Genomic DNA, 15,743 nt, shown 5'->3' with positions numbered 1-15,743 from the left:
AGGAAAAAGAGGACAGAAAAAGGAGCCTGTGCAACCTCATTGAAACTTTGCCATCTCAAACTCCACATTAAATAGATGCTGAGACTCTTCATTGTTTACACTCGCAACCAGTGATACCCTGTAACAAAAAAGGGCTGAAGTGTGACCACAAAGCAACTTAACATTTAACACAAAGAATATAAACACCAAAAACAATTAATACACATATTCTGATAAATTATCATTTGTACTATATATACAATACTACAATACATATGATAAATAACAACATCATCTCCTGTGAGAAGTTAAAATCTGAGAATGTTTTTGTATTAAAGTTTATTTTTGAGATACGACACAGGGCTTTAGCAACATCTGTCTTTCCTGCTGATCCCAGCTCATGAGTAACAGCTCAGCTAACAGCTAATGAGTCTAACCAGTCTAACCAACCCTTGCTGTAATTAGTTTTCACCAACTAGCATGTGTGTGTGTGGCTGAGAAGCCCCCCCCCCCCCCCCCCCCCCATGCAGAAACAGACAGGTCAATCATGGGGACCACCAGCCCTGCAGATCCCTGCCTGTCAGCAAGTCCCACTCCTCTAGGAGAAGGGAACAACAGGAATAGGCATCGACACCTGACTCACGCACACATATACAAACACAGGTTTACTCATACGGGACCTGTTTCCAACACATCTGGAAAAAACATCTCTACACATATGTTGAGATGCATGAAGCGGGGAGAAAAACAGGGGTTTAAAAATCCCCCAGCTTTAATCATACTGAAAAGGATGGTCAGTGAGGGTTAAAAAATAGATTTAAAACAAAACTTACCAAATAGATTTTGTGGCTCTGACAGCTTAGGGACATGGAATTTTCATTTCAGGTGATCTAACTCCTGAAAGAAATGACTGACAGCTGTTGGATCACTGGGGTCAGTGTTTTCTTGGATAACTCTAACATCAGAGGACTTGAAGAAGTATGTGCATAATAGGGAAAATAGAGACTTGTGTCAGTCTGGGGGCACTGATGATGATTGTGAATGTAGTTAAGTATGTACTGATGATGATTAGGAAGGACGCAAAAAAGGTCAGAGGTGGCTGAGTGCCACTCTGGAAGCTGTGGGGTTGCGGGCGTGTTCAGAGATAGATATTTGTGTGTGCTTGGACAGCACCTGTAATGGCTCCCAGCTGAGTCTTCCCCACCCCCCACTCCCCAATATGGTGTGTTGTGTGAGTGTGTATGTGTGTGTGTGTGTAATGAGGCGCTGGCATGCGAACGGCAGAAGGCCACTTCCTCTACAGGTGACACCTTTGACCTCTCATCTGTTCCCTGTTGGATTAGGGGTAAGATGGGGTAAGATGGAAAAAGGGAGGAACAGGGAGGAAGGCAGGGATGCATAGTCTGCCAGAAGCGCCGCAATAAAATGTGACAAGTAAAACATGTTAAAATACTTTTTTAATGACTGTTGATGGGTGTGGTCAACAGTTACCACTACACGCAGAAAATCAACAATATTCCACCTTTCTCCAAAGTATGCTTGAGGCAAACATTTACAACACGCCCTCTTTTGGGTAAAACAGAGAAAGTAAAGCCAAACTATAAACAGACAAAGTAATAATAGTAGACATCCCCATATCCTCAGTCATGCATAACAGTTACAATCTCAGCATGCTCAACATCCAGGCAATAAATAAATAAATATATACAGAAATAAATAAATATAATTCTCTTTTTTACATAATTTATATTGGATTGAGGTACTATTAGATACTAAACAACACAATTTTTTTCAGAAAAAGGTATGACAACTTAAAATAAAGATACCAGTACAGTAGTGATATTGCCCAACTAATATATAATTATATATATTTATATATATTATATATTATATTTTAGCTTTAAGTGCATAATTGACCATTAATATGGAAGAACTCTGAATGATACAGTTAAGAAAAGGACGGAAATATTTAATTTTCTGAAATATTTAACAACCTGAAACACGGAGGACGGCATAGAGCACGCAGGCACATGGCACATCTTTTGTTTATCCTCCACCTTTTCTCCCCGTCTCTTCTTGCTTCTCCTGCTCTTCTCCGTCCTCCAGTTCTTGTCTTTTTTCTACATCATTATGACACCTGGTCCCGCAGCCTGGACAGCCTCTGGGAGAGTTCATCCTGGTAACAAAACAAAATAGACACAACAGTAAGAGGACGTTCTAGATAAAGAAATGCCATCCAGCCGAAATTCTGAGACAACTATTTGCCTCTCAAAGCAAGTCTCTTTCTTCTTTCTTTCATTTTCATTATGAGATTAGCAGCTATGAAGTTACAAAACAAAGAAAACTCTTGAGATGAGTGCCTCAAGTCAAAAAAATAATTAGTCAATGGGGCAGCGTGAGAAATTGCAGTAAAGAGCATCAATCAACCCTTGTAGGCTTCAGAGGCGCATAAAGTTTGTAGTTATGTCCTTCACAAACAGCGACTGCAGTCAACTGGAGTTATGGTGGTTACAGTGGATTCCAGTGTTGAGCTGTCATAATGGAAAACGTATCAAAACATCTTAAGGAATGACTCAAACATTTCCTGCCACATAATCCAAATATACTGAATATACTGCTTCTCTGTCATGCTATTATTCTCCATGACGTTCCAAAGCTCCCCCAGACACTGGGTCTTTTAGCCATCTATGGCAAAAAAATAGATAAATAAATACATTTTTGTTTCGAACATGTTGAGCATACAGATTGAGAAATGCATCAAGCTGCTTATTTTCTGTGAATACTTTACTTTAATACTTTTTATACCTTGCTCAGTCAATCAATCAATCAAACTGTATTTGGTGAGCACCTTTCAATCAATTAAATGCAATGTGATCTGCAATTTGATTGACAAAACGAATGGAGTTTAAAAGTATTTAATGAGACCAACGATGTGAGAACCTGCACCACAGCCACTGTTCCATACAGCGAATGTTTAAGAGGCACCTCTCAGTTGTGAAAGGAGCACCACTTGCAACTTCCTTTTTTGTCTTCATGTGTACCAATGAGACTGTCAGAGACAATAAAGATCATGTGTGAATTCTGGGATGTAAAACAGCTAAACTGTGACAGCACAATGATAACAGTGGCTGCGTTACCTGCTCTGTTGATGCCACAGCTGAAGCAAGTGAGGAAGTCTGGCCTGAAGGAAGCTCCAGGTTAAGATCCAACCTTTACATAAATAAAAAAACAAAAAACACAGGATCAGTGTATTTTCTGCTTAGATGCTCAGCTCTTAAAGAAAATTGAGAAAACGGGTTATATTAAAGTTGCTCTGACCTGCCAACGCAGCTTCTTTAAACTGTAGCATTAATCTTAACAGGCTTTTTGTATTTACAAGGAAACCTTTTAAACAAGGTTTGTTCAAAGATTTTTATGAGGAAGATATTTAAATAAAGCTTTTAGTACAATTTACTCTGAGTGTCTCATTTATTTTTAAAGATTACTCTGTCTGTTTTAACAAGTAAATGCAAGACGTCTTGTATTTCCTCCATTATATTTAGCCTTCACCAGTGCTTTTGTTGTTGTTATTGCCGTTATTTGTGTTTTGAAACAGTTTGGATGCACAGGCCATACTCACCCTGCTTCATCAGCCATCTCGTGCAACAGCATGTCCACTTCATTCTGGGGACCAGCCAAACAATCATTTCAGAAATATGCATTGTGGCACAGGAGCAGAGTTTTCCCTGGTTGTGTAAGGACAGAGCTTATTACCTGAGGTGTTGTCAGAGTGGTGGTTTTGCCCATTGTGTCTTCCATCTGAGCTGTCTGCACATCCAGAGTTTCAAATTGGTTTTCAAACTTGTCCATCAATGTAGATATCTATAGCAAAAAAAATCAGACACACAAAACAACATCTTAAAAGCTCTTAAATGAAATATTTTGTTTCATTTTGTTTGTGTCTGTCTTACCTTTTCCAAGTTCATGCTTTTCAATGTAGCATCCATAGACTTGACAACTCCAGACATGGACTTGGATACCTGCACAAATACAAACCCCGCAAAAAACAAAGTGTTGAAGTCTGTAGTCTTCTCATTTTTACTGGTCTATATGGAATCATGGCATTTGAAGTCAGACTGGGAGGTGGCTCTTCACACGTCAAGGCTTAAAGTGCTGTATCCCTATCTTTCCACTAGGTGTCACTTTTACCTTTCTAACCACTTTGTCATGACCACCTTTCACCCTAGAAGCATTCTTAATATTTCAAGGATGATTCTTGACTGAGGATTAAACATGCCAAGACCAACCTACAAATCATTGACCAAATTAGTATAGAGAAATGTATTATTAAAGCTGTGGTGTTAATGTTTTATGAGATAGGCAGCAGTATTACAATAGCATACAGAGGATCTAAGAGGTGCTTTTTAGTGATACCATCTCACTGTGCTTCCATTTCTGTACACACTATTAAGTTCTATTCCATGAAATAATGCCTATCCCACACTGAAGCTGAATTAAAGCAATTTAAGGAGACACTCTCATAAGAGCGAGAAGCTGAAAGCCTAAAATCTGAAGCACATCTAATGACATTACGTAATTGCCGGCTTTTTGTTTGGATGTCTGCTTGCCTTTTTTTGCTCCCTCTCGCTCCCTCTCTCTCCTTTGTGTGGAACTTCTGACTGAATGAGTCTTAAGGAAAGACATACTTGGACTTTTTACCCTGAAACGATTACACTCTACAGCTCTAAACTTTCTGAAATAATATGTTTTCAAAAAATGACATGAGTAACTTACACATGTGTAAAGGTCCCATTAAAGCTGGAAGGTACATGAAGAAACATATGCTGCCCTCCAGACAATGTCTTTTTCAGGGACTTCCTGGCTCCTTTAGCAAGAAAATGCCGAGCCATATTCTGCATGTATTACAACAGCTTGGCTTCAAAGCTGTAAAATGCAGGCACTAAACTGGCCCTCCTGCAGTCCAGACCTGCCTTCCATTGAAAATGTGTGGCACATCATGAAGCTCAAAATATGACAATGGAGACACTGGACTGTTCAGTACCTGAGGTCGTATATCAGGCAAAAAAAGGAGGGAAAAAAAAGACCTTTCACAATTTCAACAAGTAGTGTCCTCAGTCTTCAAGCACTTACTGAGCGTTCACAACTTTTTTGCAATCAGAGTTTTATGTCTGGTATGCTTTCCAGTGGTTACACTTTCTACAAACCGTTGACCTGCAGTCCTGACCTGGTTCATAGTGACAGCAGTCTGGACCCTGGAAGCCACAGCATCCACACGTGCACTCATCCTCAAGAAGTTAATGGACTGATGCTTCTGACGGATGGCATTCTCTGCATGGATCCTGGCCGCCTCCATATTTCCCTTCTGAATAGCCTGAGAAACAAAGGAAAGCGGGGTACACACACAAACATCACAGGCTATACCAGCACCCCAGCCCATCCTGTTCCCGGAGCATGTTCTCTAATATATTCACAATTTAACAACGAACCTGCTTCACTTTAGCTTTTTCTGCCTTTTCCTCTTTGTCACATTTCTTGGAGTTGCGCTGTAGCTCCTTGGCAGCAAACTTGAGGTTAAATAAATGTTCTGAGTGGTGAGTCAAGGGATGGTTTATTTTAGTAATGGCTATACATTGTAATTTCAAAATATATAATGAATTTAAACTGAAGCAGCCAGACTGAGCTAATTCAACCAATTTCAGACAAACTGTCATTCCCAAACAACTGGACCAACGGATCATAAAATGAGTTAAGCCAGCTAACAAACGCTACTTCTGACTGAATGAATCTTAAGGAAAGACGTATTTGGACTTTTTACCCTGAAATGATTATACTCTAAACTTTCTGAAATAATATGTTTTCAAACCGTTCAAAAGATACATTTTAACAACGAAATGCACAGTGAAAACACCTGGTAATTCATACCAGATTAACAGCTATAGCAGGTAAAAGCCATGCGACATCTACATCTCTGTCAGTGAATACAGGGGCTCAATGTTAAGGTAAGCACTGCATTAAAAACAACATGATTACATAAAGGATATTACTAGAAAACCGTTGCTGGTAAACATCTGTGATAGTACCAGGATGTGTTACTGCCCATGACATGAGTAACTTAAACAAAAAACACAAAAGGTCCCATTAAAGCTGGAAGAACTACAGACAATGTCTTTTCCAACCAACCAATCATAAAATGAGTTAAGCCAGCTAACAAACGCTAGTCGACAAATCTTAGTTTTTTTTTCCATTATTGCATGACGGGGCAGAAGTGAAAAGCTATTGCATATCATACACGCCACTGCTACTGCTACTGTTATGCGTATACTCCCGTTTTGCATGTTAGACTACAGAGGAAAAGATACTCTCCATATTCGACATGATGAACGTCTCTTTCTGGTTACACACAACCTACTGCATGTCTTCCAGCCACTCACAACTGTTTGTTTTCACTTGTCAAGCTAGCGCACATTCGTCGACGTAGCGAGCCGAGAGGCTTCACTTGTATTCACTTCCGCATTTGCTTGGCAATTATAAACATAGCAGTTTCGCAGTTGTTTTGGAGACAAAATGTTGTAAAATGGAGTTTGCTTCAAGAGAGCTTATTTATTCAGGGGAGAAGTTTTGAAAATCGTTTACGGTTGAAAAGCGTTGAAAATTGGACTCACTTGTGTCGCGCATGCGCAACACAGTGACGCTGAAAATATACTAAAGCCCAATTTTGCTTGATATAGCAGTTTTGTTTTGTATCATCTACCTAATATATGGGCTAATTATAAATAAACAATACAGTATTAGACAGAGGGGGCTCGTGTGATGTGATTTGTCGACTCTACTGGATAAAGTGATTAGCTGTAACGATGGTTGGATTCATACCCATGATGCTAAACCATGACATCTCACAGTCGTCACATGGTCACGATTTTGCATGGCGTGCCCGCGCCTCCTACGTCATGACTGTTCAAGAAGTGGACGGGCATGCGTGCCTAAACAAGTTCCATGCAGGCTAAAAATAGTTTGTACCGGGTTATCGTTAGGTTGTGAGACATGTCTAGTGACGTCATTTGTGCATTTTAGTGGTTGAAAGAATAAACTGACCTTTTCCGTTGAGCCACTCGCTGTTTGCCTTAATGCTCTCGGTCATTTCCCCCCTTATTTAATAAATTCGTACCCGAATGTTTAATATCTGCTTAATAACTATTTTTGCAGAGTTCTGCATGGAGAGACTGGTTGTCGGGACGGGTTTGTTACCTGACGGGAACATAGAGGAATATACTAGTAGGCTAGTTGATGTCGATGGAAGAAAATGCAGCACAAGGAGAAACAGGATCATCGGTTGTCTTTAGGTAAAAAAAAAAAAACAAAAAAAAAAAAACAAGCTTCCGGTGTGTACGTGCACCGGCCAGCCAAAGGGGCTGGGGTTTGGGGGGGATTAATGGTTGGGTCAAGGGGAGGGAGCAGCATGGATGACTCATACTGTATCTGCTGATAGTCTGTATGGATACAGGGGTAGATGCAGTGATGCCTGCGTCAGGGAGAGTGAAGAAGTGAATGAGAAGTGTTTTTTACAAATGTTTCCCAAAACTGGCCCAAATATTAGCCAGCTTATCATTATAACCCAAACATGGAAGTCCTGGCCTCAATCCCAGCACAGCTGCGGTGTAATATTTAAGATGACTGTGATTTCAGTCCATTTAACTCTCATTTACGGCAAACACGCCAGAGCAGGGACAGTCGACTAACAAAGGCTGCGATAACTGTGGCAGTAATGCACAGGGTGTGCATTTAGCTGGATATAGCTCGTAAACTTCTATTTTTAAAACGGACAAACATTATATTTAAATACGGACTCCTGCTCCACCACCACAACACACCACTCCACCAGCAAAACACACACAAACACCAGCACACACACACACACACGCCCCAGTCATAACTGAATGACGGCAGGTCGCTATGGAAACTGCGTTACGCTCCGAGCGTCCGGAGGAGAAAACAAGAGCGCGAGGACTCATTTCTGTCTTCATTTCAGCACCACGCGAGCTCCTGGACAGCGCCCGGATGAACTCGCGCACAGATTCTAGCCTCGTATGCCTTACAAGGGTCAGAGCAGCATCAGCACTTAGCCTAACCGGAGTGGGTAGGGACTTCAAAAAGAAAAACAAACCCACGTACAACACACGCAGACTCCCCGGACCTGAAGCTCGCTGGATACTCAAGATTTAATTCTACTATCGAGCCAGGAGCCAATCGCTCCGTGAAATGTCGCAGCAACAGGTAAGAATCCGCAGTTCTGTCAAGTTGGATAATTCACTTCACTGTGAATTATGAAGGTGATGGAATATACACACAGGTATCTAGGCTAATGTGTGTGTGTTTTTAATCCTGACAGTCACATCTGCCCTTTATCCTGCCAGGCAACTTACATGCGCTTAATTTCCCTCACCTGGTATCTCAGGAGTAAGCAAGTGCGTGATTAGATGATTAGAGTTTAGACTGCCATGTTAGAGTGAAACTCAGCAAGACTCTGGATCAGTTCCAATGAGTGTTAGGCAGTGATGGACTGTGAAACAGTACATAAGATAAACTATGACATTCAATTGCTGGTCATTTTAATGGGAAATAAAACAGCAAACTGTCGGGGCAAGTTTAGTTCTAACATTTTCAAAATTTATAGAATTTATACAAATTTTCTGGCCAGTATGTTGCCAATACATTTTGCAGAGTAGCCTAATACAACTAATACTGAGTTGTTAAACCAGAGTTCATGGGCTCATAATCGTTTAAGTGAATGAAAGAGAAAAAAGGTTATTTACAGATATAGGCCTGCATTAATCTTGTAGGACTACTCTGGCTTTATCGAGAGTTTTCTATCCACTGGAGAGATTTTTTCCCTTTATACTTCTTTGTGTAATTTGCACCGGTGATGGCAACCTTAGTTTGCAGAGAATCACTGTTTATGTTTGTTTTGGATTTATTCCAGTGTGTTTGAGACCCTCTGATTTGTTGGCTTTTCAGAGGCTGTAGATTATGTGTGAGCTGAGCTGATACGCCTGGATGAGTCACTCAGGCTGCAAGTTTGCAGAAGAGTGCAAAAGGGGAGGGGGAGGTACACGGGCTAGCTGGAAAACAGTCCTGCAGTGCCTGTCCGCCTCCCAAACACATTGTTTCCTTGTGTGTATGATCAGTGTATTCTGTTGTTATTTTTGCAAGTTGAAATTTGTCTTGCTAAAATGTGGCTCAGACAGATGTTTCACCCACTGCAGTTTTTGAGGAACTTTGTGTTCTCATCTCATTGGTCTTCTGGTAAGCATGCTCATTTCTTCTTTTTTTTTTTTTGAATGAGCGAAGAGTTTATCTTTTGTTGCTCCACAGATGCTGCAGTGTTTGTGTACAACATAAATTAGATTTATAAAGACTCCCTATAATAAATTGTTTGTGGTTGTTACAAAGTATAGCCCTCTGATATCTGACAAACTGCTAACAGGGAGCATCCCATTACTGCTCAGTAGTATCCAAATGTTTACCCTGCTAGTACTGACAAATCATAGCAATCAGCAGCATTCAGCTGTAGCACTAAGTGACATCTATTGATTAACGCAAACAATAGATCATAATGGGCTGCTAAGAACCACAGTTGCACACTCAGACATGAGCACTCACCCGCTGAAACACTTTCCATGTGCAACCACAATCACACACTCAGTCACATAACAGAGTTTCTTCTGACTGACTCTTTGCCAACTGTTGTTTGGTTTATTGAAGAATATGTCTAGTTTGTAGGGATTGATCGATGGCGTCTGGATGCAGGGGCTGCGTGTGCGTAACTGTCAGGAGGATTACACATGTGAGAGCCAAACAAAAATAATTGGCTTATATTAAATCCTGCTCTGTGCCAATTTGTGTTACAATTTGTGTTACAAAAATGTCGTATACAAGCTTGCGCGTGCTCACATGAATGTGTGTGGTAGTCAGTGTTTGTAACGTTTTCACATCATGTGCTGCACACACGGACACAAAAACAGATGTGGGTCTTTAATTAATGACGTCGGTGTGATTAATGCAGTCGGCTGGTGATGACTCATTCATCTTAACCCATGCTCCTCTTGTGGAAACTATCAATAAACAAAGATTTAGGCCACATTTAAATGTTATTATTATTATTATTATCATTTTTACCCAATGATTAAGTATAGTACGTTTTTATTCTATGTAATTATTGTTTTTATTGAGATGAAGTGTAAATAAAGGGACTAATTGATATATTTAACAAAATATGTGCTGAATAATGTAATGCCAAACATGTCCTCATTACTTGTTGTGATCTGATTGAGCAGGGCAAGAATATTTATGCAAGGCACATTTATGTGCATCGCTCCGTGTGTCAGCTTGTCAACACAGCAGTTACATTAGCATTGAGGAAAAGCTGTCAGTGAAGCTGCGAGTTGCAGACAGCAGACTGGCAGGGAGTGTGCATATGAGTGTGAGCGTGTGCTAAGTGAGTGTATGTGAGGCAAAGTGCCAGAGAGTTTAACACATAGCACAGTTTGTTGGAAAGTTGTAATAAACTCCCATTGTTGTCCTCCATCCCTCCCTTCAGGGCAACAGCATGTCTGAAACCAAAAACAGTCAGCGTTTTCACAGCCTGAACGCTGAGCAGGTGGAGGTTCTCCATCAGGTCTTGTCGGAGGTGGTTCCAATCCACGGCCGTGGGAACTTTCCCACGTTGGAGCTGCGTCCTCGAGACATCATCATAGCCGTGCGGGCCAGGCTCCAGAAGCAGGGAATCGCAGTAAGAGATGTTCGTCTGAATGGGTCCACAGCCAGCCACGTCCTTGTCCGAGACAACGGAACAAGTTACAAAGACCTGGATATCATCTTTGGAGTGGAGTTGCCCAGTCAGGAGGAGTTCCAGGTATGATTACTGTTCTGTTTGGTTAGGAAAAGGAAGCAAGTCAGTGTAAGAAGAGTTGAGAACTGAGGTTCGATCCCCTGCATTGAAAAGCATTCATTCTGCTGTATTATCCTTGAGTGTAACACTGAATGTCTACTATCTCAAGGGTGTTGCAGCATTTTTTTCAGATGCGAAATTGATAATGATGTTATTGTAATGCTACCCACAATTAAATTGTAGAGCATTAAGCCATGAGGCTAAATCAATAGTGATATATTTTTTAAATATTTGTAATTGTGTTAAACAGAAAACTAAACCACAAGAGCATCACATTAATCATTTCTATAATGCAAGGAAAATTGCGGTTACTTGTTGTAGCTGTCATGTTATTGACCTGCTCTCCTCCCAGGTGATCAAGGAGTCAGTGCTGGGCTGCTTGTTGGACTGTCTACCTGCTGGGGTCAATAAGGAGCGAATCAGCAATGCTACAATGAAGGAGGCTTATGTCCAGAAAATGGTCAAGGTCTTTAGTGAATACGATCGATGGAGCCTCATCTCACTCTCAAACAACAGTGGCAAAAACCTCGAGCTCAAATTTGTAAGTGCGCTGAGGAGGCAGTTTGAGTTCAGTGTTGACTCCTTCCAGATCATTCTGGATCGTCTCCTGGAGTCCTATATGCAGCAGGATTCACAGCAAAAAAATAACACTGTTGATCTTAAGGACCAGCCTCCAGAGAATCAGAATAAAGACTCTCCCTCTCACCTCAAACAGGCCACCTCTCCAGAAACAGAGAAGTCTACTGATAGAGACTCATCCAGCAAAGAGGGGGCTCAGCTTGCCCAGACGCAACAGAGTGATGAGGTGCATGAAAAGGAGAATCAGACAAAACTTTCACAAGAAACTGAACTTTCAAAACAGACAAAACACTGCAAAGTTGAAAAAGATGAAAAAGAGAATACGCCTACGGAGTTGAAAGAAATGTCAGGGCGCAGAGAAGACTTGAATGAGACAGACTTCTCTGACCAGGCATCTCCAAACCTTTTGTCAGAAAGGAAGCAAACCTCTGAGGAAGCTGCACCTCCAACTCAGACTGAACTCAGACATGAGCCAGAGCTCTCAGACAAAACCAAGTGCTCCACAAAGGTAGAACAGACCGAACAAACTCAGCCCTGTGATGGCCAGCAACCAGCAAATTCAAATCAGAAAGACCTCGCTTCCCATAAAAAACAATCTGAATACACAAAACCCCCTGATGAACAGAAAGAAGTCACAGAGCAGATGGGACAGTCCGAGCTGCCAAAAACCTCAAACAAAACCCACACAGAGCTTCTAAAACTGGCAGAAGAACTGCACAGTACTGACTTAACTAAGTTTTTCAGTGAGGATCAGAGAAGCAATGAGAACGATAAAATACAAAATGTGTCTGTTTCAGACTCCATCACATCTTCACATGCAAAGATAGAGAAACAATTAGCAGATGAAAAAACAACAGAAGCAGAGACAGGGGAGCAAGCAGAGAGGGAAAACAACACAGAAATAAGTGAACTGACAGAAGAGGTTTTAGCATCAAAGGCAAAAAACATAGACAACACACAGGGTATTGATTGTTCCTGCCCCACTTCTTCCACATCTGCTACGCTTCACAACACACAGCCTACTGGCACACAGGATACACTGGAGATTCACAACACTCTACACATAGATAACTCAGATAAAACAGCTAACACACTTGATGTGTTCAGCCCTCCAGATACTCAGGATACTTTACCTGCACCACCCAGCCTTGTTTCTGACAAAAAGACCTCCTCTCCTCCCTCTTGTAAGACCTCAGATAGAATATCTCACATGGTGGTGCTCAAACACTCCTCTCCCAAACCCCCCAGGAGGATGTGTAGGAAGGGTACCCCCAGTCATTACCCCAGTCCAGTTACTGAAAGTGGACCCGTCATACCACCCTGTCCAACTCCAAATCCCTGCACTAGTCCTGAACCTGAAATAGCGTTTAACCCCAAGCCAACAGCTTCCTGTTCAGACCCTGCAACTGCCCCAACAACTAGTGTCTCCACTAAAATAAACCCTGAGCCTGAAGCCAACCCTTTCAGTAACCTGGCTTCAAACCTAGACCGTACCTCAGTTCCTGATCCGGCCCCTGATATAATCTCCCCCTCTGCTGTGTCTTCTTTACCTCAAGAGCCGTCATCTTCTCAGCTAATCACAGAAAGTTCATGTGAGAGTAGTACTCAGAACCAAAAGGTGTTGACATCCACACATGTGGCTTTTGATGAAGAAATTCAGTCCTCTCATACTGAAACTGTCGGCACATCCAGTCAGTCAGAGCCTCTTGAGTCAGTGGACATGTTAGTTTCATTCACTGATGTGTCTAGCTCAAACACCCAAGAATCAGTACACACCTCAGACACTGAGCTCAAGGATGAAGATGTCAACAGGACCCAAAAGATAGACTTGAATCATCCAAATGGCAGCTCACAGGAGGCCACACTTAGTTCACCCTCCTCCTCCTCCCACTATGTGACCCCTCCTGTTTCCTGCCTCACCCCTCCCACACTAAGTCTCTCCCCTCCCTGCTTTACTCCCTCGCCACCGAGCTTCAGCCCTCCTCCATGTCTAACCCCGCCGTCTCACTGCCTCTCATCTCCAATGCTGACTACCATCAGCCCTGCGACCAGTTTAGGCTCTCCACCCTTGAGTTTCAGCCCTACCTCTTCCTGCCTCAGCTCACCTTCTTATCTGACCCCTCCTATGCTCAGCCTCAGCCCTCCTCCACTCTGTCTAAGCCCTCCTTCCCCCTGCCTCAGCCCTCCCCTCCTCTGTCTTACTCCCCCGGTGGAGTCAGAGGACCTTGTACCTCAGGTATCTTCTGACATGGATCCTTTGATAGCGAACACAGACAGTGAGGAACAGATTAAAGGGTCTTCCCCTCAGCCAGGAATCCCTCTCTTACAGTTGGAGGATGAAAAGGAAGAAGATTATATCTCATCCTTGCCTGGGGTTGTGGAGCCTGTTTCATTTCCAATCGCAATCCCGAGCTCCACCTCACATGTGCTGCCTCCATCTCAGCCTGGATGCCCACGAGAATCTGCCAGCCTAAAAGCAGATGAAGCATCCAGCTCTGTGCCTGAGCACAAAGAGGTCCCGAAGGTAACCAGAGACATGCCTGAACAAAGCAAGCATCCTGGCTCGGTCCCTGCTGTCGAGGTCCTGGCAGAGAGCATGTATGGTGACTTTGAGGCAGCCATGGACCACCTGCGCTACCGTCTAATTGCTACCAGGAACCCCGAGGAGATTCGAGGTGGTGGCTTGTTAAAATACAGCAACCTGTTGGTGAGGGACTACCGACCAGCCAGTGAGACTCAGATAAAGACCCTGGAGCGCTATATGTGCTCTCGCTTTTTCATTGATTTCCCTGACGTGCAGGAGCAGCAGAGGAAGATCCTGTCCTACTTGAAGAACCACTTTATTGGTGAGGAGAGAAGCAAATACCAGTACCTGATGACGCTGCGTCGTGTGGTAGATGACAGCACAGTGTGTCTGATGGGACACGAGAGGCGTCAGACACTGAACATGATCACAGTGCTGGCACTGAAGGTTCTAGGAGAGCAGAACATCATTCCCAATACAGATCATGTGACATGCTTCTATCAGCCTGCCCCATACCTTGCCGAGCACAGTGCCCCCTATTTAGCAGAACCCAGCTACTGCAGCTACTACATACCCCAAGGGGGATCAGCTCTGCTTTACCAACCATACCCCTTACACCTGCACACGCAGACTGGACTAGTCTAACACCCAAACATGAACGTAATTACACAAAATCAACAGCTGAGCAGGGGTAACGTGCTTGCCGTGAGGAAAGAGCTGGAGAATGGAAATATAATCCAGGGATAAACTGTTTGGTCTATAATAGACCTGTGGGGGTGGGATTGAGTGGATTTTTACAGTAAACTCCCAGAGTACTCTGTAAGGTTCTAACATGATTATATTTAATTATCTGGGCTTTGTAGGAAAATAATAATTCTTCCGATATTGTTAAAATTCCAGAAAATGCTGTATGCACTGCATGAGTCATAGCCCTTTGGTCTCCCTAGGAAACCAACTGTGCTGTTGACATTCACACACATGCCACACACACACACACACACACACGCACACACAAACACAAGAGGGCTGTCATCATACAAGATTTTTACTACTATTGTGGTAAAAAAATTCACAATAATTATATGATTGTGATATCAATTGAAATTTTGGGAAGAAAATATCAGTCAAATTCATCATTAACTTTGTTTATTGTGTGTTTTGTCTTTTTTGTTTGTTTGTTTGTTTTGGGAAATGAATCACACTTAAAATACGAGCAAAGGGAGCAGAGAGAGTCAGTAACTCTAACCGTCCAAAAAGTGTACAAGAAGACAACAGTGACACATAATGAACAGTGAACAGGCAAAAAGATGAATTGATAAAAGATCCTCAAGTCCCCATGTCTGCACTGGATCTTTTTTACACCATGTTACCATATATGTATTTTGAACACAATATTGACATTTCATTTTTTAATATCAAGGTTATCATCACTACTGGTATATCGCGACATGCCTAACACACACACACACACACACACACACAAAGCACACTTCCAGGTTCTTGAATTCTTGTACACTCTTTTCATGTTCTTACTGTGTTGTTCTTAATGGGTTTGTTCAGAATGTGGACCTTGCCTGTGGTTGATGTTGTGCATGGATAAATTAGGACTGTTCTCTCACTGCCAAATACTGTGTGAGTACTACGATTCTTGAACAGTTTAATGTATCTTTGTCAATCCTTTACTGAAGGGATGTATTCAGAAAAAAATACCAAGGG

The 15,743-nt window shown here is 42.2% G+C and overlaps 2 protein-coding genes across 2 annotated transcripts; one reads left to right on the top strand and one right to left on the bottom strand.

The window, feature by feature from the left end:
* Window positions 1-2,024: 2,024 nt before the first annotated feature.
* On the bottom strand, window positions 2,025-6,484 carry LOC124068693 (charged multivesicular body protein 1b-1-like). The gene is made up of 8 exons (XM_046407109.1): window positions 6,339-6,484; window positions 5,466-5,563; window positions 5,204-5,350; window positions 3,930-3,998; window positions 3,733-3,840; window positions 3,599-3,642; window positions 3,117-3,189; window positions 2,025-2,155 (listed from the first exon to the last, which is right to left on the bottom strand). Exons 1-8 carry the CDS (start codon window positions 6,352-6,354, stop codon window positions 2,108-2,110), a joined length of 603 nt encoding a protein of 200 aa, XP_046263065.1. The 5' UTR covers window positions 6,355-6,484; the 3' UTR covers window positions 2,025-2,107.
* A 1,389-nt stretch (window positions 6,485-7,873) lies between these two features.
* On the top strand, window positions 7,874-15,743 carry LOC124068655 (cell surface glycoprotein 1). Its single transcript, XM_046407054.1, has 3 exons — window positions 7,874-8,250; window positions 10,574-10,888; window positions 11,277-15,743. The coding sequence occupies exons 1-3, from the start codon at window positions 8,236-8,238 to the stop codon at window positions 14,670-14,672; spliced, it is 3,726 nt and encodes a 1,241-aa protein (XP_046263010.1). The 5' UTR covers window positions 7,874-8,235; the 3' UTR covers window positions 14,673-15,743.

The sequence above is a fragment of the Scatophagus argus genome, chromosome 12, assembly GCF_020382885.2.
Source record: "Scatophagus argus isolate fScaArg1 chromosome 12, fScaArg1.pri, whole genome shotgun sequence".
NCBI lineage: Eukaryota > Metazoa > Chordata > Actinopteri > Scatophagidae > Scatophagus > Scatophagus argus.
This window is presented reverse-complemented; position numbering and strand designations above follow the sequence as displayed.